At 41.5% G+C, this 26,530-nt stretch overlaps 1 protein-coding gene and 1 long non-coding RNA gene across 4 annotated transcripts; one reads left to right on the top strand and one right to left on the bottom strand.

The window, feature by feature from the left end:
* kcng4a (potassium voltage-gated channel, subfamily G, member 4a) lies at positions 1-24,521 on the top strand. Of its 3 annotated transcripts, XM_005471139.4 has the most exons (5): positions 1-660; positions 1,598-1,692; positions 2,696-3,309; positions 3,414-4,055; positions 22,280-24,521. In XM_005471139.4, exons 3-5 carry the CDS (start codon positions 3,202-3,204, stop codon positions 23,153-23,155), a joined length of 1,626 nt encoding a protein of 541 aa, XP_005471196.1. In that variant the 5' UTR covers positions 1-660; positions 1,598-1,692; positions 2,696-3,201; the 3' UTR covers positions 23,156-24,521. The 3 variants fall into 3 exon arrangements, with proteins under 3 accessions (XP_005471196.1, XP_003447103.1, XP_005471197.1); XM_003447055.5 differs by lacking the exon at positions 1,598-1,692; XM_005471140.4 differs by lacking the exon at positions 1,598-1,692 and having other exon boundaries at positions 1-665.
* Positions 10,490-16,180, bottom strand: LOC112847490 (uncharacterized). Its single transcript, XR_003221049.1, has 3 exons — positions 15,795-16,180; positions 14,279-14,321; positions 10,490-14,151 (listed from the first exon to the last, which is right to left on the bottom strand). It is a non-coding gene; the product is annotated as an uncharacterized LOC112847490 (long non-coding RNA).
* Positions 24,522-26,530: the final 2,009 nt, after the last annotated feature.

Here is a 26,530-nt window from a genome sequence, read left to right as displayed (position 1 = left end):
AACACAAGCTGACTGCAAAATTTGAGTCTGAATTGGAGCTTGAGTTCAGATTTGTTGGTGAAGGTAATTCCGGGGCGAACCGCGCCCCCTGTTGCGCGTGAAGCGGTCAGGGTAGGAAACATGGAGGATAGCGTCTCCTCAGTGTCCTTGAATTACACACTGTGTAAAAGGTAGCGGACAACAAAAGCCACCCGATGCCCGCATTTCTGCTGAAATGCGGGGTTTGTGTAATCTGGAACTTGCACACAGTCGCCTTTTCCCGGTCACTTCTGTACCTGCTGTCACCTTTACGCACACTTGAACTTGGGTAAGCTATCCACTGTCTCCTCTGTTGCGCACCACAGCGCCGACTCCCTCCTCCCGTGCTCTTCCTCCTCCTCCTCCTCCTGCAGCACCGCTCCGCGAGCTGTAACGGGACACTTTCAGTGCTCCAAACCTTTACTCGGTTCCCATCAACGGTATGTTCAGACTGTCTGCGCGCCTTCCATCGGAGCGGATGATGCCGGAAAGGCGTCCCTGTTATTGTGACATGTGGTGGCTAGTGATGATCGCTGACTCCCTGACGTGGTGCTGAATGATCGGAGGAATTGAGAAGCGACATTGAGGGATTTTACTCAAAACTGATCCGGCCGTCTGAAGATGAGCGCGGGGCTGAGGACGGTAAGGTGTGCTCATAAGTTATATCGATGTCTGCAGGGGTCTCGTTTGTAGTTTTTACATTTGTCTGAAGTTGTAATTAAATACAAATCTCTTTTTTCTCGCCAACACTGTAACACAGAGGAGGACAAATGATCACACTTTGTGTTTGAGAGTTTTATTTGGAACTAAGTGTATCCAAAATATGAAGTTGTTTTGAATCAGTTGTAAGATTATGGTCTTTAAAATGTCCTTCAAACCACATTTGACTTTCGGGGTCCTCTTATTATTATTATTATTATTATTATTATTATTTCCGTTTCTGCAAAACTCCTCCAAACGAGAGTTGGTTATATGATCGTAATTACGCGACAGATTTAACCGAGTTTAATTAGAGATCTATTCTAGATAAGGCCGTAAAAATGTTTCCCAGTGTGTGCTTTTGCAAGTTGGGCAGAGAGAGACAGAGAGAGATTTTCCTGCTGAACATAAAGCATCCCTGCCTCTCCAGCAGCTCCTGACGAACGCAGTCACTGTTGACTGACTATGAATATAACATAAGCTCCCTGAGTGAATGCTGCATGCAGCACAGCCACTTAATAGAAAACTCCCAGAGTCAATAATCTAAAAAACAAAACAGAATTGTACATATTCTCATTTTAATACAATTTTAACTTTTAGTCGCTTTCATAAGTTAATTGGAAGATTCCTAAATGTCACAATGTTCAATAAAACTGCACTCATTAAATTCTAAAGAAAATGCACAACAATAAGAATTTCTTTTTAACTGACTGACCATCTAACCTATTGGATTTGTGTCTATTGTTGCACCAAAATTAGCTGATAGTAACAGTGTAAACGCCTCCTTCAATTAACTTTACACTAGGAAAAAAGAGGGAACTTCCATGAGGACTACAGATCAATTAATTACAGTTTATCATTCTCTCCTCTTCCTGTGCAGTGGAAATGAAACACCAGCACCTTGACAGAACTGATTTATTGGTTCCTCAATAACAGGATCTTATCGTCCTGCATGTGAAGTACCGAAGCACTTGGGTACGATCCAGTTCGTCAAAGTGTCTGTTCTTTTCATTCACACATTCAATAAGCCTGTGTGTACTTTACATGAATACTAAGCAGAACAATGACAATACTGCAGTGTTAGTGTTGGTGGTCCTGGAGGTCTGGATTGGTTTTCACACGGTCCCATGCTGTGCTTAACCATGAGAGGTTTTTTATTTGCTCACAGTGGCAGATGAGTGTTGGATTTGAGCACGGAGACCTGCACCTACATGCATTTTTAGAAATGGGTAGAAAAGTGTGAAATTTAAATTAAGATTATCTAAACTGTTGGGACATTTGAAGAAATGTCACTGTAGCATTTTATTCACACCAAAAGCTGCCAAGAGAAAAGTGGAGGACAGCCAAATATAAGGCAGCTGTATTGTTAGTAACAGGATACAAAAACAAACTACAGAGGATTATCTGAGTGTTTGTTGAATTCAATTAAATGTCAAATAACACAATAACAGGGCTCATGTTGAAATCAGAGTATTAACTATAACTCTTTAAAGCTCTGACACAACTCACCATTCTGGGCAACTTTAACAGCTAACAGTGCCAGTAAGTTTCAGGGAAGTTGTTTTGCCAAGGAAAAACATTTTGGACCTTGTGCTGTGCAACAGACACTGAAGCACACGGCCAATAACTTACTCTGAGTGTGAATCATACCGTGAACCTCTGAATGTTCTTTTCTTCTGTTAGTCTTTAATTTTTCTATCACCACTTTTAACAGATCATTTTTTTCTCAATGTGAATATGAGTGAAAAATTCTTCGCCTATGCATTCAGCGACGGGCCATTTATAGCAGGAGAGCAAATGTGACTGTCTTCTTTCTCATTGAAAAGAAGTGAAAGAGGAGGGAGGAGCTTCTAGCACCGCAGTCTCGTCTTCTGTGTGTTCTCAGTCTTTCCTATTCTTGCTCTGTGTTGACGTATATGCCTCAATCTCAGTCCATCCTTGCTTCATTCTAACATTTCTCTCTCTGTCTCTCTTTCAGTTGCCTGCATGATGCCACCACAGGTTTAGACCCTCCCTAATCCTGTTGTGGTGACACAGAGGATCTTCCTCAGTTCCCCAAACACCCCAGCATTGCACATTTGGCTCCTTAACTCATGCAGCTCATTCTCTGCTGCTGTCAGCCAGTGATCAGTCCTAACCTGCTCTCTTTATTCAGGCTTGCCTTTGCTAGACTGGCTTCAGAACAGGATTACCCACTGATTTGATGTTGAAGTCTGGTACACAGACTCAGTCTGCTGTGGACCTCTTATCTCATGACGCTCTGTTGGTTGGGGACCAAAAACAGAAAAACAGCACTGCACCTTTTCTTTCTTCTGTTTGCCTACGGTAGCAGGAAAACTTTTTCAGATCTGTAATACCAAAAAACTGATGTTTATTGAGAGTGAAAAGTTTCAGAGGGCACAGTCTGCAGACTCTCTCTGTCTTTGCTCTCTGGTCTGAGCAGTCCACTCTCCAATCGAAGCACAGTGCTCTGTCAATGCTGCCATGCCCATCATCAGCAATGCCAACCATGACTTCAGCAATCTGTCCGTCAGTGATGACAGCAGTCTCGACCACATATTCACTGAGATCCCAGAGACTGAGACTATCAAGGTATGAACACGATTGCTGGTAAATTTAATGGTTAGAGAAGATTTATATCAAAGAAGTTCTCAAATTGTATAATAATGATCGCCGTTTCATTCTTCGTGCTACAGGGTGTGTACTACCAAAGAGCTCAGTTCATCCGTCGGCCAGAGGACCTCTTGTCCGTCGACCATGCTTCCTTGGCAGTGATCAATGTCGGGGGAAACCGCTACACCTTCCCCTGGAGCACGCTGGAGCAATTTCCCCTCACACGACTTGGCCGCCTCTGTGGCTGCAGGTCACCCGAGGACATCGCCAGCATCTGTGACGACTACGATGAAGCCCGCAAGGAGTTCTTCTTCGACCGCTCACCATCCGCCTTTAGGGTTATCCTCAACTTCTTGGCTGCAGGGAAACTCCGACTGCTACGAGAGATGTGCATCCTCTCCCTGCACGACGAGCTGACCTACTGGGGCGTGGAGATGGCGTACATGGAGCGCTGCTGCAAGAGGAAGATGTACACACGCATCGAGGAAGTGCACGAGAAAGAGAGGCGTCGGGAGGAGCGCAGGCAGAAAAACGCCATGCAGCGGGTGACAGTGGAGGAAACACAATACAGAAAAGTGATGAACTGGCTAAGAGATATGGTAGAAAACCCACAGTCAGGCTTACCAGGGAAGATCTTTGCCTGCCTGTCGGTGATCATGGTTGCTGTGACTGTTGTCAGTTTATGTATCAGCACGATGCCAGACCTCAGAGAGGAGGAGGACAGGGTGAGTGACCAACAGTGCTGATTGTGACACCAAACTTTGATGTAGGTTCAGTCATAGTCTTTAGGTTTTAGTCATGATTTAGGTATCTAAATTCTTTTAGTTTTAGTGTAGTTTTAGGAACTAAATATGGTAAGATTACAGTAGACCAGATCTAAAGTTGAATCAGCTGTGTAATTGTTTGTTGTGCTTTTCCTTGACATTGAATGTGAAACGTGCCCATATTTCCACTCTTCTCCTGCCATGCGTTGACATTTTATCACGTTTTCCTGAGACACAGGGAGCATGCGAGCTAGTTCCTGTCTCCTGCAGAACTTAATTAGTTCTGATTGGATCTCGTCTCTCCAGAATATTTTCACCTCATTTTTATTCGCTCACAAAAGGGTCAGTGCATTTCAGCCTAGTTAGTTTTTTTTGGTCGTTGAAGAAAATGACTGGCCAGTGAAATCAAGTGTTGGCCTGCTGTAAGCGTAGCTATTAGCAGCAGAAGATTCAGAATCCAAGATTAGTACAAAATAGCCATAAATGACAATTTTGTAGAGAGAGTCCTAAAGCAGCTCTGTCTGTCAGCGATTTATCATGTGAGTGATCGTGACTGCTTAGAATGAACGCTCATCAAGACATAATCACTAGCACTTCCTTTATTTCCTGGAAACTAACATTAAATGTGTTTAATGGAGATATTAGGTTGATGAACATTTTGCCATTGCTGCAGCTAAGGTGTGGAGATTAGTGGTGGTGATAGATTCCATTATAAAGTCCATCAATTTTTTCCATTTTTTCCATCAAACAAATGATCCCCAAACCCAGGCTACATGCTGGCCCTTTGCAAGTCGGGGTCTGTGCACACATAATTGCATGTTTATGAATAATTGCTTTTAACTGTTTTTATATCACTGCACTCTGGATTAAAGGAGAACAAAAAACAAGACCGAGAACATCTTCTTAGACAAAAGCTGATGTTGCAAAAGTGAAAATTCTAAATTATAAAACTCGCTGTCATCTTATCCTCTTCAATATTCTGGTGGGACGTTGCAGTGTCTGTGTGTGATCTGTCTACTCGTAGCAGCACAGAATAATTAAGCCGGAGCTGCTCACTGAGGCCTGTCCAGTATCTGAATAATGAAATGAGCATACTGTATGTGACAACGTAGACAGACTCACACACATGTGCATCAACAGACACGCTTACAGCTGTAAAAAACACACATATGCACTACCACTGCACACAGAATAGCGATGAAGAATCCACTGAAACTGAAACAGCGCTCTCTGAATTATGCACACATTTACTCTTTTGTCTTATGTTGGCTCATGACTAACTTCTGACAGCAACATGTCCCCCATTCAGGATTTGATCATTTTTCATACACCGGGTGCCCTTGGAGTAGACCTGTCGTGCTCGTTCCCAGCTCCACATTTTTATTCTAGAGCAGCTCAGTACGATTAACTACTGGGCAGCTGTGGCTCAGGTGGTAGGGCAGGTTGCCTACCAATTAGAAGGGCAGTGCATCGATCTCTGGCTCTTCCAGCCTGCATCCAAAGTATCCTCGGGCAAGTTGGTGAAATCAGAGTTGCCCCCTGTGTTAGAAAGTTCTTTGGCAAAGTTCTGCATGGATGTATGTGTGACTGGGTGAATGAGACTTGTAATAGAAAGCTCCACTATGGCACAACATGAGTACCAGTCCAATTACAGTTCAAAATAATCCTTGTTTATCAGGTTCAGCCCAAAGTCCTGGTGTACAATAAAGCAACTTTAACCAAGTATCAGAATCAAAACAGTACATATGTATGTATGCATGTAAGCTGACACACCTGTTCAATGGAAACTCCTCGAGAAGTGTACAGCAGCACCCCTGTATTGATTTTGATACGAGCAGTCACAGGCAGCCAAAAGATCGAGTGCAGAGAGGGGGTGGTGTTACTGGAGAATGCCGACAGCAGAATACTTGATGAGTTGTAAAGGCTGAAGAGAAGATTTTGAGAGCCCTGCCAAGAGGAGTCCAGTAGTTAGTGAGAGTCATAGGAACACAGATGGACAAGAGCTTTGGCTCAGGAGTGGATCGAGTCTCCTGGTCTGCTGCTATGCATTTGATATGGACCTTTTAGACCATGTGATAGATCAAACCTATTACTATTGTCCTAAGTGAAAAAATGCAGTGGCGTCAGTTGCTGCGGTAGCTTTATTTTCTATGCAGTGGTGACAGTGAAAGGTTCAGCAGAAAAGAATCAGATATACAGCAGGATTTAAAAGCAAGCAGAGATTGAATAGAATAGTATTTCTGATGTGTAGTATTACAGTAGCATTTTATGTAAATGGTAAATGAAGTTTTCCTGCTTGTTATTCACCTCAGGTAAGCAGAGCTGCACTGACGGAGACATTGAAAGGCTGCACGCAGCCTTCCCTCGTACACACGCACTTGCAATTACCACGCCGTATTGATTCCTGGTGTAACAGTGTTTCCAGCCAGTGCAAAGTTTTGTGAAACTCTTTCCTGCAGTTAGTGTAACTAGGAGTGTTTGTTTCTATGCCCTGAGGCAGCAGTGTGGGTTATAAGGTCATCTGAGGTTTGTATGATTGTGTCTGACATCTCACACCTTTGGGAGGACGTTGTGGGATGTAAGGACATTTAGGTGTATGCGTTCACTCAGGCATGTGTTTGCATGTCTGCACTCGTTCCTAGAAAGAGGATGGCAGTTCCATCTACAAGTAAACAAATCCATCTGCTGCTTTCATGCTTTTCCCTCTGCATGCTCTGGAGGTTCAGACTATTCAGCTGCATTGAACTCCATCTGCAGTGTCCAGCTAGCAAGCAGCGGCAGGGTTCCTGTCATCTTTAATTCACGTAGTCCTGCCGTTTGTCTCTCTGTTCTGTTATGTGCCGGAGTGGGCCGAAATTCCCTCGTCCACTCATAATTCATCCTGCTTCTCTGCCTGTTTCTGTTTGGGTAAGGAGTGTGAAGGAGAGATAGCGTAAAGTAAAGATGGATTGTGGACTAGGTGGCTGAATAGAGTGAAGGAGAAAAGGAGAGACAGAGAAAGAATGTGCTTTAGGGAGATAAGAGAGGACGGTTCTGGTAGAAAAAACCCGGCAAGAAACATTACTTAATTTTTCTCCTCTGGTTGCTCCCCTTTGTCCATGTAATGTGTTTCTCTCTGTCCTCAGCTGATCTCGTCTATCAAGCAGTATACCACTAGGAGCTAAAAGTTCAGCTCCAGTCCCACTGATAACCACTCTTTCATCCTTCTATCTCCTGCTGTGGGTGTGCATGCATCTCTGCTCTGTATTATGTAAAAACTTTCAATGTGATTCTGAAGTCAATTCTGCAGGATGTTTATAGTTGTGACACTTTGGCAGAAAGCACAAAAATGCAAGTGGATGCAAGAAATCTTCATATAATTCAAAACTTTAATCATCACGACCATGTCGAAAAACATTTAACCGCTTGATTGTCTTCAAATGAAACATTGAACAAGAGTTGAGCTTCATGCCTCGTATACAAATGATGCCAACAGCATCTTTTGGACTAAAGCTAATAAATTGATCTTTTATCAGACAATATATTGTAGGTACATAAAGGCAAGGTGTGATCTGAAGCACTGCTCCCAGTGCAGCTGGTGTTTTTTGATTGCTCTGTGGAAGGCCTCCTTTCCACCTCTTGCTCTTGTGTGTCGGCAATGTTACCGTGGTCCTTAAACTTGCACAGAGAGCAAAAATCATCTTCTCCATCAAACTGACCTAACTTTTATGTTTGGGATCATCACTTGTGACGAGAGCTCAGTGTCTGGTTTTGACTCAGAAACCAAACCAAACAGTTAAAGAGTCTCCTAAGCTGAAAGCAGCAGCATCAGATCAGAGGTCAAACCAGGCTCATACTTGTGTTTTGGTGGAAACAACCTAAACTGTGGTGACTGCTCTTGTGGCCACTCCTCAAATCCTAATTACCAGATTTGAGTCCTTATGACTTTCTCCTCTTCCCCAAAGGGTCAGTGCTGTAACACACCAGAGGAGATCCAAGCCTGTCGTAAATGCACAAGTGCTTGTACCCGAACATGGAGCCATCTAAAAATAGCATTTGCACCATAAGAGTTGCACAGTTACCCAAGGAGACTCTTTGAAGGGCAGATCATCCAAATTTAAATGAAATATCTTTTTGTCAGTTTCAGAATTTTATGATTTTGCATATTTTGCCAAGGAGTAACAAGAAATGCTATAATATTATTACTAAACTTTCTCTGTTATATAACTTGTGCACAATATACAATTACAGGCTGAATTTGTTTTAAAAGTCCTGAAAAAAAATTAAACGTATTCATATCAAGATGATCATTGTTAGAGTGAATTGTTAATGTTTGTCATTTTTATGCTTGCCATCTCTACATTGTTTAACTGTGGGATGAAAGCAGTTCCACAGTCCCCCTCCCCAGATTCTTGAGTTTTTGGGTGAGGGGCTGTAGGTTTGATTACAGACACATCCTATCTGGAAGGTCTGTTTGATGTAAGCTTCCTGCCCAGCAGGAGGTCTCTCTCTCTCTCACACACACACACACACACACACACACACACACACACACACACATATATACATACAGTGCCTCGTCTTTGTAACCAAGGGGGGTTAAGAGGGGAGGTACGTGTTGTAAACTATTGTGTGAACTGTAACAGTTTGTCAATAAATAGCTGCGAGGGAAGCTGCTCTTTGAAGGACTTTGGGCTGGAGACAGGTTAGGAGCGTGAGCTCCAAGAGCTGGTTCTTGACCAAAGGCCTCCCTTGCGCAAGTAATCGATCGAACACTGTTGCCTTGTTTTTCTTTCATGGGAATAAGTCCTGGATACAGCGGGGTCTGAGTTTAGACCCAACAATCATATTATGATTAAAAAAGTACTATCAATATATGATTAGTGATTAGTCAGCGACCTAATATCTATATTAGTAAGTGATCCTGGGTTATAATACATTTTCTTTGACCCATTTCTTTTCTTGGCCCATTAAAGTCTAAAGAAGCTCGTGTCTGAAATACCTTATTAATTTACTATTTAGTAAGATGAAATGAAAGTGATTTGTTTAATCCATCCAAAGCTCTGGTACCTACCCAATAGTACCCAAGATCCATACTATTTCAGGGATGCATGTAATGGTGTTCCTGAGATCACTTATAGTGAGGTAACTGTGGTTTCTGGGGTTTTAAAAGTAGAATGAGAGGCAGAGCTTTCAGGCCCTCTTCTGTGGAACCAGCTCTCAGTTTGATTTGGGGAGACAGACAAACTTTTATTAATAAAAGCTTAAAACGTTTTGATAAATTTTACAGTTAGAGCTGAATCAGGTGACTCTGAACACTCCCTTAGTTATGCTGCCATAGGACTAAGCTGCTGGTGGTTTCCCAAGATGCACTGAGCATTTTTTCTTCACTTGCCTACTTTCACCCTCTACATGTTTAATTATTTTTATTTTTGCATTTAATCATTTGTTACTGTTAATCTCTGGCTCTCTTCCACAGTGTGTCTTTCTCCTGTCTCCCCCCCTTGTTCCCACTACCCAGTTGCAGCAGGTAGCTGCCCCTCCCTGAGCCTGGTTCTGGTGGAGGTTTCTTCCTGTTAAAAGGTTTTTCTTCCCCAGGTGCTTGCTCATAGGGGACATCTGATTGTTGGGGTTTTCTCTGTATTGTGGTAGAGCAGGGGTGGGCAACTCCAGGCCTCGAGGGCCGGTGTCCTGGAGGTTTTGATCCAACACAGCTGATTCAAAGAGGTTCTCCAGAGTGTTGGTAACGAACTAATCATGTGATTCAGGTGTGTTGACCCAGGGTGATATCCAAAGCCTACAGGACCCTCGAGGCCTGGAGTTGCCCACCCCTGTTGTAGAGTCTTTACCTAACCATATAAAGCACCTAGAGGTCACTGTTGTTGTGGTTTAAACCAGCGGTCCCCAACCTTTTTTGTGCCATGGACCAGTTTATGTCTGACAATATTTTCACGGACCGGCCTTTAAGGCGTCGGGGATAAATACAACAAATGAAACCAGTACAGATAAAAATGATTTTAAAAAATAACGATAAAAACTCTGTGGCTTCCTCCCACAGTCCAAAGACATGCACTTTGTGGGGATAGGTTAATTGAAAAATACAAATTGCCCATAGGTGTGAATGCAGGAGTGAATGTGAGTGCGAATGGTTGTCTGTCCCTGTGTGTTAGCCCTGCGACAGACTGGCGACCTGTCCAGGGTGTACCCCGCCTCTCGCCCTATGACAGCTGGGATAGGCTCCAGCACCCCACGCGACCCTGAAAAGGGGAAGCGGAAGCGGAAGCGGAAGGAAGGAAGGAAGGAAGGATGGATGGATGGATGGATGGATGGATTGGTGGATGGATGGATGGATGGATAACGATAAAACCCCTGAAAACCATAAATTTCACACCCGGGCCTCAACTCTCGCAGTGAACTGTCAATGACTGTTTAAAGCGAGACTGGGCTACCAAACTGCTAATGGCTCTGCAAATGAAAATGTAACTCCCAAATGAACTTACTGTACACACAGTGTTTATTTACAAAAAGTATTTCAAACTATGGTATACATTTAGTTAAATAAAGTTCACGGGATGTTTGATACAGTGAAAGATTTGTTTTAAATCAAAGTTTGCTTCTTATAATCTCGTGCTCAAACGTTGACAGAACAAAAAAAACGAGAGGCTGAATGAACAAAATGATCGTTTCCTCTGATTACCACTCTGAGTTAATCCTGTTTGAGATTATAATCAAGTGTAGATTGAGAAAAAACTCGATTCACGTTATTTTTTAGGTGATATTTTTGGTGTTATTTATTCTAATAAATAACAAAGTAACAAAACCCGTCTGTACCTTACGGCTTGCAGCTACATGATGCTGTGATGTTGCCTTTACTTCTTGCTTGTGTTTTTAGACACCGGTAATCTTCTTGAGTCAAATCTACGGTAGCAACACTCAGAAAGAGCAGCAGGTCTCAGCATATATCGATAACCTTCTTGAAATTACATGTTGTTGCTCAAATGTCACAAATGAAACAAAAGACACTGACTTTATTTGTACTTTCAAAGTAAAACCTGTCTGTATTCATTGTCATCCGTCTCTCACAGAAATACGTTCCTGTCATTAAGTGTCGCTTGGAATTAAGTCTTTGATGTTCTCACTGTTTGATGGAGTATTTTCAGACAGCCTCGACAGATCTGCTCTCCTTTTCCTAATTCAGATGTATTCTGGCCTGGGGAGTCATTTTATGTTCTTAGTGCCATAAATTGGAGTGGGATTTGCTGTTCAATAGTTACGTCCCAGGACATCAATCACAAGTATCTTGAGACTGAGGGACAGACTACATGGCTTAAGCGCCACACTGAGCGTTCCGATTCATCCACGTCTTCTCAAACAGAGACTGGTCAATAGTCTTACTGAATTACAGAGCCTGCTTGGGCTGTTGATTGTAGACAAGACGGATTTCTTATTTTATTAGGAGATGAAAAACAGACATAATGAGCCTTGTGATGTCTGAAGGAAGATAAAGTATCGCTTTATGTATTTGAGAGAAGAAGGTAATAGAGGAGTAAGAGACGAGGGGTAAATATTAAACCATCCGCATTCCTATTTCTGTTTTCTCAAAGGAGCTGTTCAGTATTTAGAGACTGTCTCACACAAAGTGGTAAATAAGAGAGAGGAGACACACATGCGTGCACACACATTCTCAGCAGAGCAAACCTAACTCATCTCACATTATTTTGCTAGCATTTTTAGCCCCCCCACCCCTCCCCGCTCTCCGGTGAGCATCATACAAAGCACACGTCCTTGACACTGACTGTGCATTTGCAGCATAGTCAAAAATCTATTTTTAGACATCAATTCTTAATAGCGTAGCATGTTGCATTTGATATTCTGAACTCGAATGTCATTAAGATAAAGTTAGTTTATGTAATGTTTTGTAATCACTCTTGGAGTCCATTAAATGACCTTCTATTCATGTCATCTTCAACAGAGCCGCAGTGATGGAATAATAACCTAGAAGCAATTACTGTCAGTAATCCTTCCACGTCTAAATTATGGGCAGCACTGAAGACCATTCATTAATAATACGATCACATAGCTGCCTTTAAGAACGGCATCTCATATTTGACAGGTGATGGGTCAACCCAGTATCTGTTGGTCCACCGTGTCCACTTCACGCTTTGCCTCTCCAAATTTGAAATGCACACGCATACAGAAATTGCATTACCAGCAGGGGGAGATAATTTAAAGCCACAAAGTCAGTGTATTAATTCAAGGATCCTTAATCGTCAGAATCGATTAAGCTAGGTGGCTAATGTGTATAATAATGTCTGTTTAAATGCTTTCCCGTGATTATCTTCATGTTGGCTTGATACTGCAGATTACTGAAATTTACTGCAACTTCTGCATCTGTGAAATGGACACAGTGGGCCGGTGTGTCATGATATGGATGGGTACATATTGTGGCACTGACCTGCTATGGAACAGGTAGCATCTCATGTAATCTATGAGACAGGTTTACATATAATATGGTAAAAACAATAGAAATAAGAAAGGATTGGCCGGGGAAGAGCATAACATTTACTGCTTGTCAGAGATCCAAACGTGTGAAACTAAAAACACTCTTTTGCCTGAGTCTGGATCCTTATCTGGCGTTTTATGTCCAGCTTCACTGAAAACCAGTATTGGCTGTGATAAAATCTCAGAAGAATTACTGGTTATTTGTGTGTCTCCTGCTTCTGTGCTAAATTCCATTATGTGAATCAACAAAGACATGTTTTCTCTCTGAGCGGGGAGTTGTGATTTGGCATCCAACATTTTTGACTATCTGGACTTGGAAGCATGAATGAATTCCCCCTGCAGCTCAGAGCAACGGTGACAGCGATCTGATAGGTTTTGTGTGAGCATAATGTAACAAAAGGCTCCCCCTGCATGTGATTTTGTTTAAGATGATTTACTTGCACACCTGAGATGTGAAACATAATGTAATAGATGCACAGACCTAGCACCAAGGCTAGTGTGCATGTGTGTGCACACGTGTGTGTGTGTACTCTCTCTGTCTTTGGCCAAGTTCAGAAGACAAAGCACTGTCATCAATCATGAGCCTTGTTTGTGTGTTTAACAACAGAGGCACAAAATTAAGCATGCATGCTTTGTGTGTGATGATTTCCCCCCATCATTAAATTCACACAAAGAGAGCATAAATAGGTGCTGGTGTGTAAAGTTGGTTGCCTCAGCGGGATGTGAGTCTGGCAGTTACTTAGGGTTACTATACTTAAGTAACTAAGTAAGACTTTAGAGAAGCAGGTGGCTGCAGATTAGAGGGAATGAAAGAGAGGCCGGAGCAGTAGGGAAAAACAAAAACCTGACATTGGTAGGTGCAGATGAGCATAAGTCAGCGGTTTGTGTGTGCAGCTGTTACTAACACGCACTGTCATTTTAAAATGGCAGACATTAGAGCTTTTCTAAACTTGCAAACCCTCAGACCATAAGAAGGTCTGCAGCTACAGTACATGCTAATAATCAGATTCCACCGCAACTGGAGTAATTGTAGAAACACTTTCAATTAGCATGCATATGCATTTCCTTGTTTGTTTCCCCGGGCATGTATGTACTCTGAACGTATCAGTTCCGAGCAGATTCCACGCCTGTTACGGCCTATCTGCTTATGAGCTGCATTCCCTCCATCGGATGTGCCACATGGCTGCCAAGTGGGATTATTGAGAGAACAGCAAAGTATGAGGTGTTTATCCTGTCCATGCCAGAGTGGGAGCGCGCAGCATAGATAAGTACAGCAAAGTATGGGAGCCATTTCCCAACCTTTGTCCCCTTTAACACATTTTAAATTCAAATTCTGCATTTTAATTCAAAGTGTCTCAGCCGATGTTGCCAGTTTATGATCTTTAAAATCACTTGATGCTTTTCTGATGACCTTTAAAAAGAAATGTAAGACATGCAACAAAGATATATCACACACACTTCCATAAATGTCAAGTAGCCTTCACATTTCTGCTGTGCTCAAAAGGTGAATGAGAACAGGTGTCGGTTTGATGTCTGCCTTCATAAAATAAAGAACATACCGGACATGAACTTCCTCCTATAAAATAATATTTTGACATCAAAAATATTTAAAAACCCACAAAATGCACAAATTAAAATGCATTTAAGAGTTGCATCATATGAACTGAGACACACGTGTCTCTGTAGACTGTATACATACTTACAGCAACAGGTAAACATGAGTCCCTGAGATTCCCTGAGTGTGATCTGGAAATACAAATATAAGAGCAAGCTGCATTAAAAAATAGGCTGACTATTCAAAGATTAGATTGGTAATTAGAGAAAGACTGTTTTTCCCGTTTCATATGTTCCAAATGTCTAATATCTGCCATAAACCCATCTCCATCTTTGGTTTCTATTTTTAATTTTTGTTGGGTACATTTTCTTCTGAATTTGCCTCCTTTTGTTTAAATGCAGAAAGAGCTGATTAATGAAAATGCAAAATATTTGCTTGTGTTTTGTCCGTTTAAAAGAATTTGTCAGCTTTTCTTCAGCTCCAGTGTGTTGAGCTTTCAAACTATTGAGCTAGAAAATTAGTCTGAAAATATTTAGTAATTTTCACAGATGATTTTAATATAAAAAGCTACAAATCTATTTATTAGCAGAGTCTCAAATATGACTTTAAATCTCGTGAATAGAAGCTTATTTTGCCCAAATACAAAAACACAATAATGACCTTAAATGCGTTAAATTTCTTTCCTCTGAATGATTTTGCTTCATTTGAGTTTTCAATCATTCAAGTTTAAAGTGATTTGGTAACTTGGTGTCACCTTCTTTACAACAGTACTTTGAATAGAGACCAGTGGGTTGTAAATAACAGAAGGACATTGCACAGCCTGAAACTGTAGGCAAAATAAAGTTGGACTTAAACGTGCAGCACAGTGTTTGTGCTGTGCTTTATGGCCAAATATCTCCACTTACTTGTCGTCTGTGTAAAGAACATCTCTGTGGTTTGATCAGATGGAACCTCTGCTATAGTTCTATATATTGCTTTTAGAGAGAAGAGGCCTTCTCCTGACAACCCTTCCAAACAAGCAGTACTTGTTCATTCTTTTGATAACTGCACTGTCATGAATGGTAACATTTAACTTGCTAACTGGGGCCTGTAGAGTCTGAGATGTAGCTTTTTATTATTTTTTTGCAGTTTCTCTGAGAGTTACACACTCTGACCTTGGATGACATTTTGTGAAGACACATTTATTGCCAACATGTAGTTTTCATAAAGGTGTTTCCACGCACTGATGATTAATTAACCAAGTGCTTTTGATCAGCAGCGCCTGGCTGCACAGAGCCCTTTGAATTTTTTCTTTTTTCACATAACTGTAGGTAAAGGTTCTTTTTGCTTGACCTTATCTAGAACATGATTTTTGGTAAGTGCTTTGATAGGATTAACCAGACCTGCAGATATGCTGATCATATTGGTGCATGTTAATGAAGCCATGATATCATGAAACTGTGCACATGTTGTGGAGCGTTCGCCCCATAATCGGAAGGTCGAGGGTTCAAATCCATCGAACGGCTACCCTGAGGTACCCCTCAGCAAGGAACCGTCCCTACACACTGCTCCCCCGCTGCTGGATTAATGGCTGCCCACTGCTTCACTGAGTGAATGGGTTAAATGCAGAGAGTAGTTTCAACCACAGGGGATTAATAAAGTATACGGAGAAAAAAAAAACCTACCCACATATCTAAGACACCAAGATGGTAAGACTTAATTCCACAAACGAAAGCTCAGCATAATTAACAGATGTACTGCAAACAACCTTGCAACTGAGAAAACAGCTCTACTTATGCATTTAGAAAGTAATTTGTGATGTGGGACAGCTGTGGAGGCAGGAAGCACATTGGCACAGTTATGCAGAGTTGTGTAACAGGAGCCCACACAGATGACACCTGGTGGACAGGTGTGGAATAACACCGGTGAGGGAAAACTCCCCAGAAAAAGCAGCCCACCCCCCCAAAATCAATTAAAAGTAGAGAGAGTAGGATGTGGAAGAAAAACAGTTGTGACCATGACACACAAACAAGCAGCAGCTGCTTAGTTTCCCGAGGTTGCGTACATGACATTTGCCAACTCCCTTTTCACAAGACAGCTCAGTCCTGTCGTAACATGTAACAACCCTTTTGGGTTATAGCACCACTAGGGGAGGTTGCCCTACTATTGTAGTAGTTGGGGGAGTCTCCTAGTGGGTGTGCTGTTGTTAGCGGCAGCCATTCCATGCTGCTCATGTTCTTTTCTCTGAAAGAAAACCTTACTGTTGTGACCAACTGGCGACGGCGACTACCGATCCCCGCACATGTAGGTGCGGACAGAGTAGAGCCGTGGAGACCTGGCTTGTATGGTCTTATGTTGCTGACAATGAATAAAGGTCTGTTATTGGATTTAACCGACTGGCTTCGGGTATTTCAACTAACCTCCACACCACATGCCCGCTGGACCTGCTAGCCGCTCCCGCCTCGCCAGACTGCTGTTACAAACAGCAGTCACTCTTTGTGTCACGCTGCATTCCCACACACACTCAGAGTGAGCCAGTGCACACTGCAGTCAGTAGTTTGCTTTTTTCTTTTCAACTGCACATTCTGATGAGACATGTTCATAATTTTCTTACAGATAAAAAATAAAACGCTTGCACAAAATATGTTTTTGTGATCATAAAACTTGATGTTCCTCTGCTGAAGGTGTGTGTGCTCTTGTGTCTTATGTCTGTGTGCGCCTGATGTGTTTGATGGGACACTAAACAATTTAGTGGATTTACTGGATGAGGAACTGACATCACATTAAATTGCTTTTATAGCAGTTTGTACTGAAACTGGGGGCTACAGACAGACTGTACTAGAGGTGTGTGTCTGTTTGTGTGCATGTAGGCATGAAAGAGAGAGTCTAACATGCTTAAAAGCAAAAAAAATTTGTCATCTCTGTTTGCATTTGTCGATGTTCGTGTGTCCATGTGCTGCAGAGAGAGAGAGAGGATAGAGATGCAGAGTTGTAAATGGTCCCCATGGTTCAGATGTCGCCTCTTCTTTTCCTCATCAACTTTGCTTGTAATCCCTTTCTCCTCTATCCCTCTGCACCACTTAGCCACCCACTTTCCTTTCATCTATTCTTCTTTTTTCTCTCCGAGCCACCTTCTCACTTTCATTTTTCTCCGTTGGGGTTTTTGTGCATGAACAATCTCTTGGTCTTTATCAGTGATGGATAACTCTGAAGGCTTTACAGCTACTTAATATGAAGATAAAACTGTGTAACTCTATGCTGACACAAATGTCCGTGGTAAGGTGCTCTGTGTAAGGAGTCATACCATATAGAGAATAGCTCGCTGTTTGAGGCTCTTATTTATTACAATATATCTCAAGGATTTTTGCAATTTAATGGATGCATATAGTCCACACGGCATATTCTACCCAGTGTGTATGCGTGCATGTCCATATGACTAGTGAACACATTGCTCCATGTTGGCAGTTCCAGGTTAAGGACAGCTGTGTGTCTTTTGTGGTTGTCCTTGCTGTCCATCCACACACTCCTTTACTCAGCTTTTCTTTAGAGCGTTCAAAGTGAGGGCAAGGTCAATAAGCAGCATAGAGAAAAAGTGTTTAGTGGTGCAAAGCTTGTTCAAGGTCTGCTGCACGGTAAAGCTGACCGATGGGCAGAATCTTTACTTTTGCTGCCATTTCCAACTGTACTGCTTGATATGCAGGACTGCAGAATGATCGTGGGAGAAGGAGCCCCAAGAGATGCAGAAGAAAGAGGAATGAAGAGTTATAGGGACATGCTGTGAAGGAGTCAGAGAATGAAACACAGTTTATAATCATGCAGTGGTTAGAAAAGCAAACATTCCTGAGTTTCTGTAGCAGCATGACAGTCGCGTAGGGAAGAGTTGTCCTAATTATCTTTTGAAGGCAGTGAAAATGTGCAGCTTTATTTGATCCACACGTGAAAAAAAACATTCATAATTCAGAGATATAGAAGCTTTCTCTTGTCCAACAATAGAGACACACATTTACACTTCAAACCCACGGTACACGGAGCGACCCCACAGCCAGTAGCTGTCTGACTGCACAGCGACAGATCGCTAGCAAAGGGTAGATGCAAAGCTGCCAACGTTAATATGAAGCTCAAGTGATGCTGACACAACAGTATGATGGTGATGAACTAATGCAGTGGTCAGAACTGCTACCTTTGTCCTGAATGAGAAAAACACCATCAAGAGCTGATTGAATTTCTCTGACCATCTGCTTAACCATTAACACAAACACTGTGTAGCAAATTGCAAGTTATCATAAATATGCAGTAAAAGCCAGATGTTTATTTAGAGAGATGACAGAAAAACAGTCATGCAGCTGCTGAAGGGTCAGCCAGACATTAGCTTGGATCACTTTGTATAGGTTGTAATTGTTTTATGCTTATATATATTAATATCATAGCATCTGACTTCTCTTTTCAATGCCATATTCAAAACAAGGACAATTGTCAAGGTCACACAGACATTTTCAGCTGAAACCTTTTTCTCCACACTGTGTTCACATTTTAATACCAAAATAATAGTATTGCATACTAAGTTGCCTAAGATTCATACTCTACATGTTCAAAATAGCATCATCGTGCATCAAGTATTAACCAAAAATGTTTAATAAACTGTAAGGTGTGAGTGTAATCACATATAATGAGCTCTGGCTGAGTGCAGGGCTCCTTTTAGGGCATTTCAGCCAAAATACAATGATCAATACTGTCATGCATGTGTTTATTTTACAAAAGACCACATCAAGTGCAAAACAGCAACTCAGTTCAGATCAGCTCGACCTTTGAGTAGAATTTTTTTTTTCACGTCACATCCTAATATTTTACAATTTACTGTTGTACGTTTGTACAGTTAAATATAGTTCTCCGTTTTCCTTTTTTACAATTTATACATATCGTCAATTTTGTCATGAAGTTTTTTTTATTCAGCTACTTGAAGTTGATTTGCTTCCCACATGTCTGTGGGATTCTGTGAAAATCTCAGTGATGCTATTTTTATCTCAGAAATATAAGGAACGCTGGAATAATACTAATACTAATACTAATGACGATAATAATAATGTGTTTTCCTGTGTGCTCATTTTGCCATTAGAATGCCTCCGTGTTCGTTGCCCCCACTGCAGTCTTTGTCTTAATTTGACATTGAGATGTGTTAATACAGATGATAAAACGAGGCCCCATGCGAGACAGCTGCTGGGGTGAATGGTGTCTGTGCTGAAATGTGCTGTCGCTGGCATTAGTTCCACACAGTCATTCGGAGGAGATAAGGTCAGGGAGATAGTTAGTATTGTGGGAGGTTATTGTGTGCACAATTGTGTCTGTAGTTGAAAGGCAGAGAAACAGAAGTAGAAGGCTTGGAGCTATAACAAATGGTCTATTCTGCAGAGAGCGAGAGCACAAAGCTGCGATAGGCCTAATGTCAGAGAGAGAAAGAGCCGCGAGGAGAGGAAGGTGCTTGTGTCAGACAGAACATCTACACTGTGACAGAAAGTGCCTTAAAGATTCATACAGGAGAGACCACAGAGCGAGACATCAGACAGAAAAAAACACGATGAATGTCCTGAAACTGAGAAGTTTAAGGGTTTATATTTGGTTAATATTTAGGTAATGATTTGTTGTGGTGTGTCTTTTCCTTTAGTTCAGGAAAAAATATCAAGCAATTAGTCCTTCAGACCTCTGGAGAATGATGTTAAATATGTCATAAATTCTCAGAAACATTATGATGCAATGGGTCAAAATAAAACAAAAAGAGTTTTTGTCACTATAGTTTTGTTAGCTATAAGCGATCATGTTGCCTGCTGGATGTGGAAACTAGGATGTCTTGACTAACATATTAACTACACTAATGTTAATGATACACTAAATGTGTTTCTGCCCTGTTCCTCCTTCTAGGAACCATTAAAGGTTCATGTTTATCACGATTGTTGGGACTCAAGTGTATTCATCTGTTTTTGAATCATGTTGAGCAACTGTTTGAATCTAATTATAGCACATATTCTTTGTGCAATTTTACATCATTTTCTTTCCTAGAAATCCGCAAATCCTTTAGAAAGCCGTTTGGTGCATTTAGCAGAATTCAAAAGCTAAACTGAAACAGTGACTGAAAACTTTAATTACTAGTCTAAAAATAGAAAACAAAAGACTGATCGATTTTAATCGATGTCTTCAGTTACCACAGAGCTTAGGTTACTTCTTATAGTCACATAGAGACTTTAAGCCACCTGGGAGACATGAAGCCTCATACGTATTGTTTTAGGCTTACAGTTTCATCACAGCGGGGGTCAGTTCCTTATAAAATCAAACATTTTTCAAACTCACAAACCTGCAACTTAAAACTATTCGACTTACCATAAGATAGCAAAGAGGTTTAATTTTATTTCCATGCAGCAAGAGAAAAATGGGGAATCTTGGGTTTGAATATTTTACTGGGTGTAAACACCATAAAACCCAGTGAAGCCTTGAAAGAAGCTGATGCTGCAGTATTCTACAGTATGCACACTTGAAGTTGTACTGGATGTAAATCTAAAGCAACATGAAGCTACTTGCATGAGTATTTGTCCATTAAAAAAAATGATCAAAAGAACTACATCTGCCATGAAAGGCCTTATATATAAAACATGAATACAATAAAACAGATCAAATAACATTAACATCCTTTTCAAAAGCAAGCATTTAAATAGTTCATATTTAAACCTGTTCAAATGTAGATTGTAGAGCATAAAACCTACAAACTGTCTCACCAAGACAAATTTGCCCTGAACTTTAAAGAACTAAGATTCATGCCAGAGAGCTGAGAGACTGTCGTCCTTTATAGACTGGATAAACGCTGCTATTATCACTGCTAGCATCACTGCATGATGCAACCTGCACAAAGGAACATCTTTGAAAGTCACAACACACATATTCCTACACCAGCATTACAAAATATGCAGAGCCACTCTGCAGGAATGAAGCAAAAAGGCAAAACATCACAGTGGAATTAAAATGAGTGAAAAAGGCAGAGAGGACACAAGTGATAAATGCAACTCGAAGTAAACAGATGTATGTGTGTATGACGGATACGGTGCATAGAGAAACTTCACTTAGTGGAACGCTGAATGAATGAATGAATGAAGGCTTTAATGCAGAAGGAGAGCAGTGTGAGGGGCGAGCACAGAATGAAGAATGAGAGGGGAGGGAGTCCGAAGAGGGCGATACAGGAGGAAAAAAGAATAAATGATGAGAAGGTGGAGATGGAGGCAGAGGGATGAAGGAGAGGCTTGCAGGGGGAGAAAAAAAAGTTATGAGATAGAAGGGAAATGAATGAGACAGTGCAGATAAAAGTAGAGAGTGAGCAATGAGAAAAGCGGGGAGAAATGGGGGGAGGCTGATGAAAGAAGTGTCACAGAGAAGACATAAACAGTCTCTGTCTTAATAATGCGGTCTCACATTCAGCCTGTGTACACTGTGTAAAAATGAAACAACTAATAACATTATAAAAAACACTGATGATTCCCCATCATCGGGGCGCAAAGTCTCCTCTTCACAGAGGGGATACTTTACCATATCTCTCACTTACTACAGTCAGAAACCGACAACAAAGTGTTGCCTGAAGAAATTGTCCTTCTAAGAGAAACATTGTAGCAAATACTCAGAACAACATATATTCAAAGTCACATGACAAAGAGCAGTCCTGGCTGCAAGGAATATATCTGTGTGATGGCACAAGTGTGTGAGAAAGAGGGTCAGTTAGCAGCAGTGTCATGAACACACACACACACACACACACACACACACACACACACCCCTCCCACTATTCTTTTAGAGGAGTTTTTTTATTATTGCATTACTCTTCGTTGACACTGTAGTTGGAGGGCACACGAGCTTGATTGCATTTTGTCGCCACTCCCAAGGAGGATTAATCCTTGAGGTCTTCCCAAATGCAATAATTGATTGATTGCGTCACTTTATAACCCACCAGTGCAGCTGCAGTAGCTTTAGCGTAGTGACCGACTGTAACTCATGATTAATTAATGAATATCAAAGATGATTATCTGACCTCTGAATTTTTCTCTTCTCCCTGTGCCTTTCTCACCATCTGTCTTACTCCCTGTCAATTCCCGCTTCTCTTATCCTCGATTTCTCTGCCTTGCCTTCTCTTCCACCTCAGGGCGAGTGTTCGTCTAAGTGCTACAACATGTTCATCATAGAGACGGTGTGTGTGGCCTGGTTCTCCCTGGAGTTCATCCTGCGGTTCATTCAAGCTCAGAGCAAGCTGGACTTTCTCCGCGGGCCGCTCAACATCATCGACGCTATGGCCATCCTGCCCTACTACGTTTCCTTGGTGGTGACAGAAAAGGACCCAGAGCTGGAACACGAGAGGCCGGGCGGAGGTAAGGGCTACCTGGACAAGCTAGGGCTGGTTTTGAGGATCCTGCGAGCACTGAGAATCCTCTATGTGATGAGGCTGGCTCGCCACTCTCTCGGCCTGCAGACACTGGGGCTGACGGTGCGGCGCAGCACCCGGGAGTTTGGCCTTCTGTTGCTTTTTCTCTGCGTCGCCGTCACCCTCTTCTCCCCGCTGGTGCACTTGGCTGAGAGCGAGCTCACAGGTACCCACGACTTCACCAGTATTCCCGCCTCTTACTGGTGGGCCATTATCTCCATGACGACAGTGGGATACGGCGATATGGTGCCGAGATCCATTCCGGGACAGGTGGTAGCTCTGAGCAGCATCCTCAGTGGCATCCTCATCATGGCCTTCCCTGCTACTTCCATCTTCCACATGTTCTCCCGCTCCTACCAAGAGCTCAAGATGGAGCATGACCGATTGTTCAAAGAGGAGTGCGTGGCTGCCGCTGCAGCTGCTGCTGCCAGTGGAGAGCCACAGGAGACAGGAGGTGATGGAGGCGGGGAGAACTCTGCTCCACCTAAAATGCATCTAGACAAGGATAATGTGCACTCGCTGGAATCTCTGGCTCTGTTAGGGAAAGGTGGCGAAGCTGCTGGGAATAATAATCACAGCCTTCCAGCAGCAGCTTTCTGAGCTGCATTTGCACAGACTGACCTCTAAGATGTGACTGTGGAGTATACGATGAAAGTACAGTTTTCAAACTATCTACACAGCTCTGAGGGCATCTGCATTGTTTGGATAAAAAGAGATTAAGCAAACATTACGCATTTCTTTTGCTCTTCAAGGATTTCATAAGGAGTAAAAGTGTCCGCGCTGAGAGACACACAACCCTTTAAATCGGATGGTTTGTTTTGTTTGACCAGAAAGCCTCTGCAGCAATATTAGTAAACGGCTGCGTCCATAAACATGCAATATTCAATCCAAAGTTGCTTTTCCTCACACTGTGAAAATACTGACTGCAACTTTTAGTTTCATTCTCATTACTTTTTAATCTGTTGCCTACAGTATGACCTCAGTGTGTTGCGTACTGTATACTAGCTTGAAGCCATGCTCTAACAAACTGATTGTTCCATATATGATACGATTCATCTCTCTTGTGTATATTTCTATGCTTGGACTGAAATGGTTTCTCCATTCTCAAATATAAACTCCAGGTAAACGATTAAGAAATTGCATAATTATTCCAAATGTTTCTAAATCAGTGACAAAAGGAACGGACGTGGAGGAAAAATAGGTGTTTTTATTTGAATGAAGACGAGCGTGAGTGAGAGAGAGTGAGCGCCAAAAACCATGAAATGTACTTTCCAAAGCTCCAAATAAAAGCTCTCCTAGTAATCTGAGAGAAATTCATTTTCTGGTCTGTATTTCTTTCCTTGGTACGATGGTCTAATCTCTGCTCGCCTGGGATGCTCAATCAGAGTCCTACTGCTGAACATTTACTCTGAGAAGAAGAAACAGAAACAGCTGTCGCTGCCAGACAGATAAGGATTCTGTGAATTCTGTGGCAATCCGCTTCTTACATCACCTTCTCGTTTTCACGCGCACAATTACAGCACTGTGGAAGAGAACCGTGTCTCCCTACAAATCTAATGTTTTTAAGACAGCGATCTCTGTAATGTAGTCCCCAAATCTCTGGTTATTGTTGATCTTCGTGTCTGGAATAAATCTGTCCTCGTCTCCCTCTGTTTAATCCCGGTGTGGCCTTTGGACCTCTCAGAGTTCTTTTACTGAGAAGAGTTGCCTGCAGCACCACGGGGTCCAAGGAGGTTGTGGAGGCATGCAGGGACATGACAGATGTGGATGTAATCTAGATTAAAATTGGGATTAAAACCCCCACAGGCAAACGGGTTACTGCCCGAAACTCAACTTCATCCAGTTGCTTCAAATAATATTTATCTTTTTTTTCTATTATTTCAGTGCAATTTTTTTTTTTTGCTTTATTGTGGCTTCCTATCAAGTTTTCATGCCTTATAATAAAGATTTACATGATTTACATTTACATGATGAAATATAATGTATTTTTTATCTATCTGTATACTCAGTAAGACACATTGATATTATAAACAGTATATAATGGTGTTTTGCAACAGCGATCATAACTCGTATGGACCATTATTCTAAAAGCAGCTATGGGGGATAAAGTATTCTCATATCAGCAATAAAGATGTCTTGAGCTGTCCTGATGGTTGGAATGATCTGTGCAGCTCATCGTCACAAATCATTACTGATGCTCAAAAGTAAAGTTCAGGCCACAAAGTCACTTACTCATCAAAGAAAAGAAAGATGAATGTTTGATAAAAACCTTTTCAAGGACTTTGAGCGACACTTTGTAAACAGCTAAAACATTTTATTCTAATCTGAAAATTTTCTAATATTTTCTCTTTGCAGAAGGTTACATTAAAAAACGTAATATAATTCAGGGTGTTGGAGCCAGGAGGGTGTTTGCTAAATAAAGCTAAGCCCTTTAATATTTTGTACAGGAGTCGGCCCATTGTTTTTATGAAGGTAATGGAAAGTTGTGTGGGCTCAACCCTTGAAAAATATGTTTGTGTTTTACATTTTTATTTGATCTTTCTAGTTAACACATCACTGTTTTTGCAATAATAAGGCAAGTATATGTAGAAGAAGATTTAGTAATATCATAAAGCTTTCCATCTGAGCAACCAGAGCAGACAGGCAGGCGAGAAGGCCATGACAAAAAAGTTTCAAGTATATTCAGACAGTCTGTGTAGAACAAAAAATGACTGTTACTCAGCTAGCCGGTGGTCACGTGAAGGTGTTTAATGCAGCTTCAAATCATCATGGTAAGCTAAGCTAATTACGTCCTGGCTCGGTCTCCATACAAACATGACAGCAGCAATAATCCTCTTACCTAACTCACATGGTTAGATAAGAAAATAAGAAAGAGCATCCAGTGCATTTTCCAAAAAGGTCAAACTTTTCTCAGTGCTAGCTATTTATCAATTATCTGCTCACACTGTATCATTCTTATGTATCAATCTTAACAGGTTCTGATTAGTATTGATAACAATAACAAAAATAAAGATGTCTCAATTGTGTAATTTTGGACAAAGCAATGTTACGGGTTGTTCAAATAAAGAAATCACACAGGAGGGATCACAGGAAGACATTTGTTACCTAAAGTTTTAAGTAAGTTTTCTTTATAAAGACCTATGGGCCATGCTTGTAGCCAGAATTATGGTACTTAATTAAATACATGCAAACAGAACATGGATGTGTGCAAAATTGTTCTGCCACCTGATGTAATATGCTTCTGCTGCAGTAAAACGACCTGTCAGGTACAAACCTGAGATTTCTGCAGCCTCAGAAATGTTGAACAATTTCTCATTTCTTTGTTCTTTGAAGGATCATCGCAGTCGCACTGAGTCATAAACCTCTTTTCTCCTCGTAACAATTTACTCATTACAATGTAAGTCAAAGGGTGGATAATAAATCCAGCAGTTAAGTTGTTTCCACACAAACTGCTCATCATACTAACACTTGATTAATGACTCGCCTTCTTTATGTTAATTGACTGTTCTCGAACTGCAGCCACTCAGCTTTGGCATTTGTCTGAAAGCTCTCTCTCTCTGAACAAATGAGTGTGATATTATGAGACTGTTAAGTTCTATCAGTAGATTTAATTGGCAAAAAAAACAAGTAAAAAACAGTTATTGTACAAACTAGCAAAAAGATTCAAAACCACCATAAAGATACAGTATTTATTTTATTTCATTACTTTTAAATAAAACTTGAATAATTATTGTTTATCTTGGTGAGGATCTAGGTGCGCACGCACGCACACACACACACACACACACACACACAGGTAAGGCAGGAGCTGTTTCTCGAGGCCTCGTTGCGATGGATCACATGTCTTATCGCATCACATACATATAGACTCCCCTGCTGAACACAAAGTGCACAGCTCCAAAGTTTCACTCTTCGGCCACAGTAGGGGAGCCTTCCTTGTAGTAAAAACACAGTTTTTTGTCTTTCATTCTGTCT

This window comes from Oreochromis niloticus, linkage group LG7 (genome assembly GCF_001858045.2).
Source record: "Oreochromis niloticus isolate F11D_XX linkage group LG7, O_niloticus_UMD_NMBU, whole genome shotgun sequence".
NCBI lineage: Eukaryota > Metazoa > Chordata > Actinopteri > Cichliformes > Cichlidae > Oreochromis > Oreochromis niloticus.
Note: the sequence above shows the minus strand (reverse complement) of the source record. Positions and strands in the feature narration are given on the sequence as shown.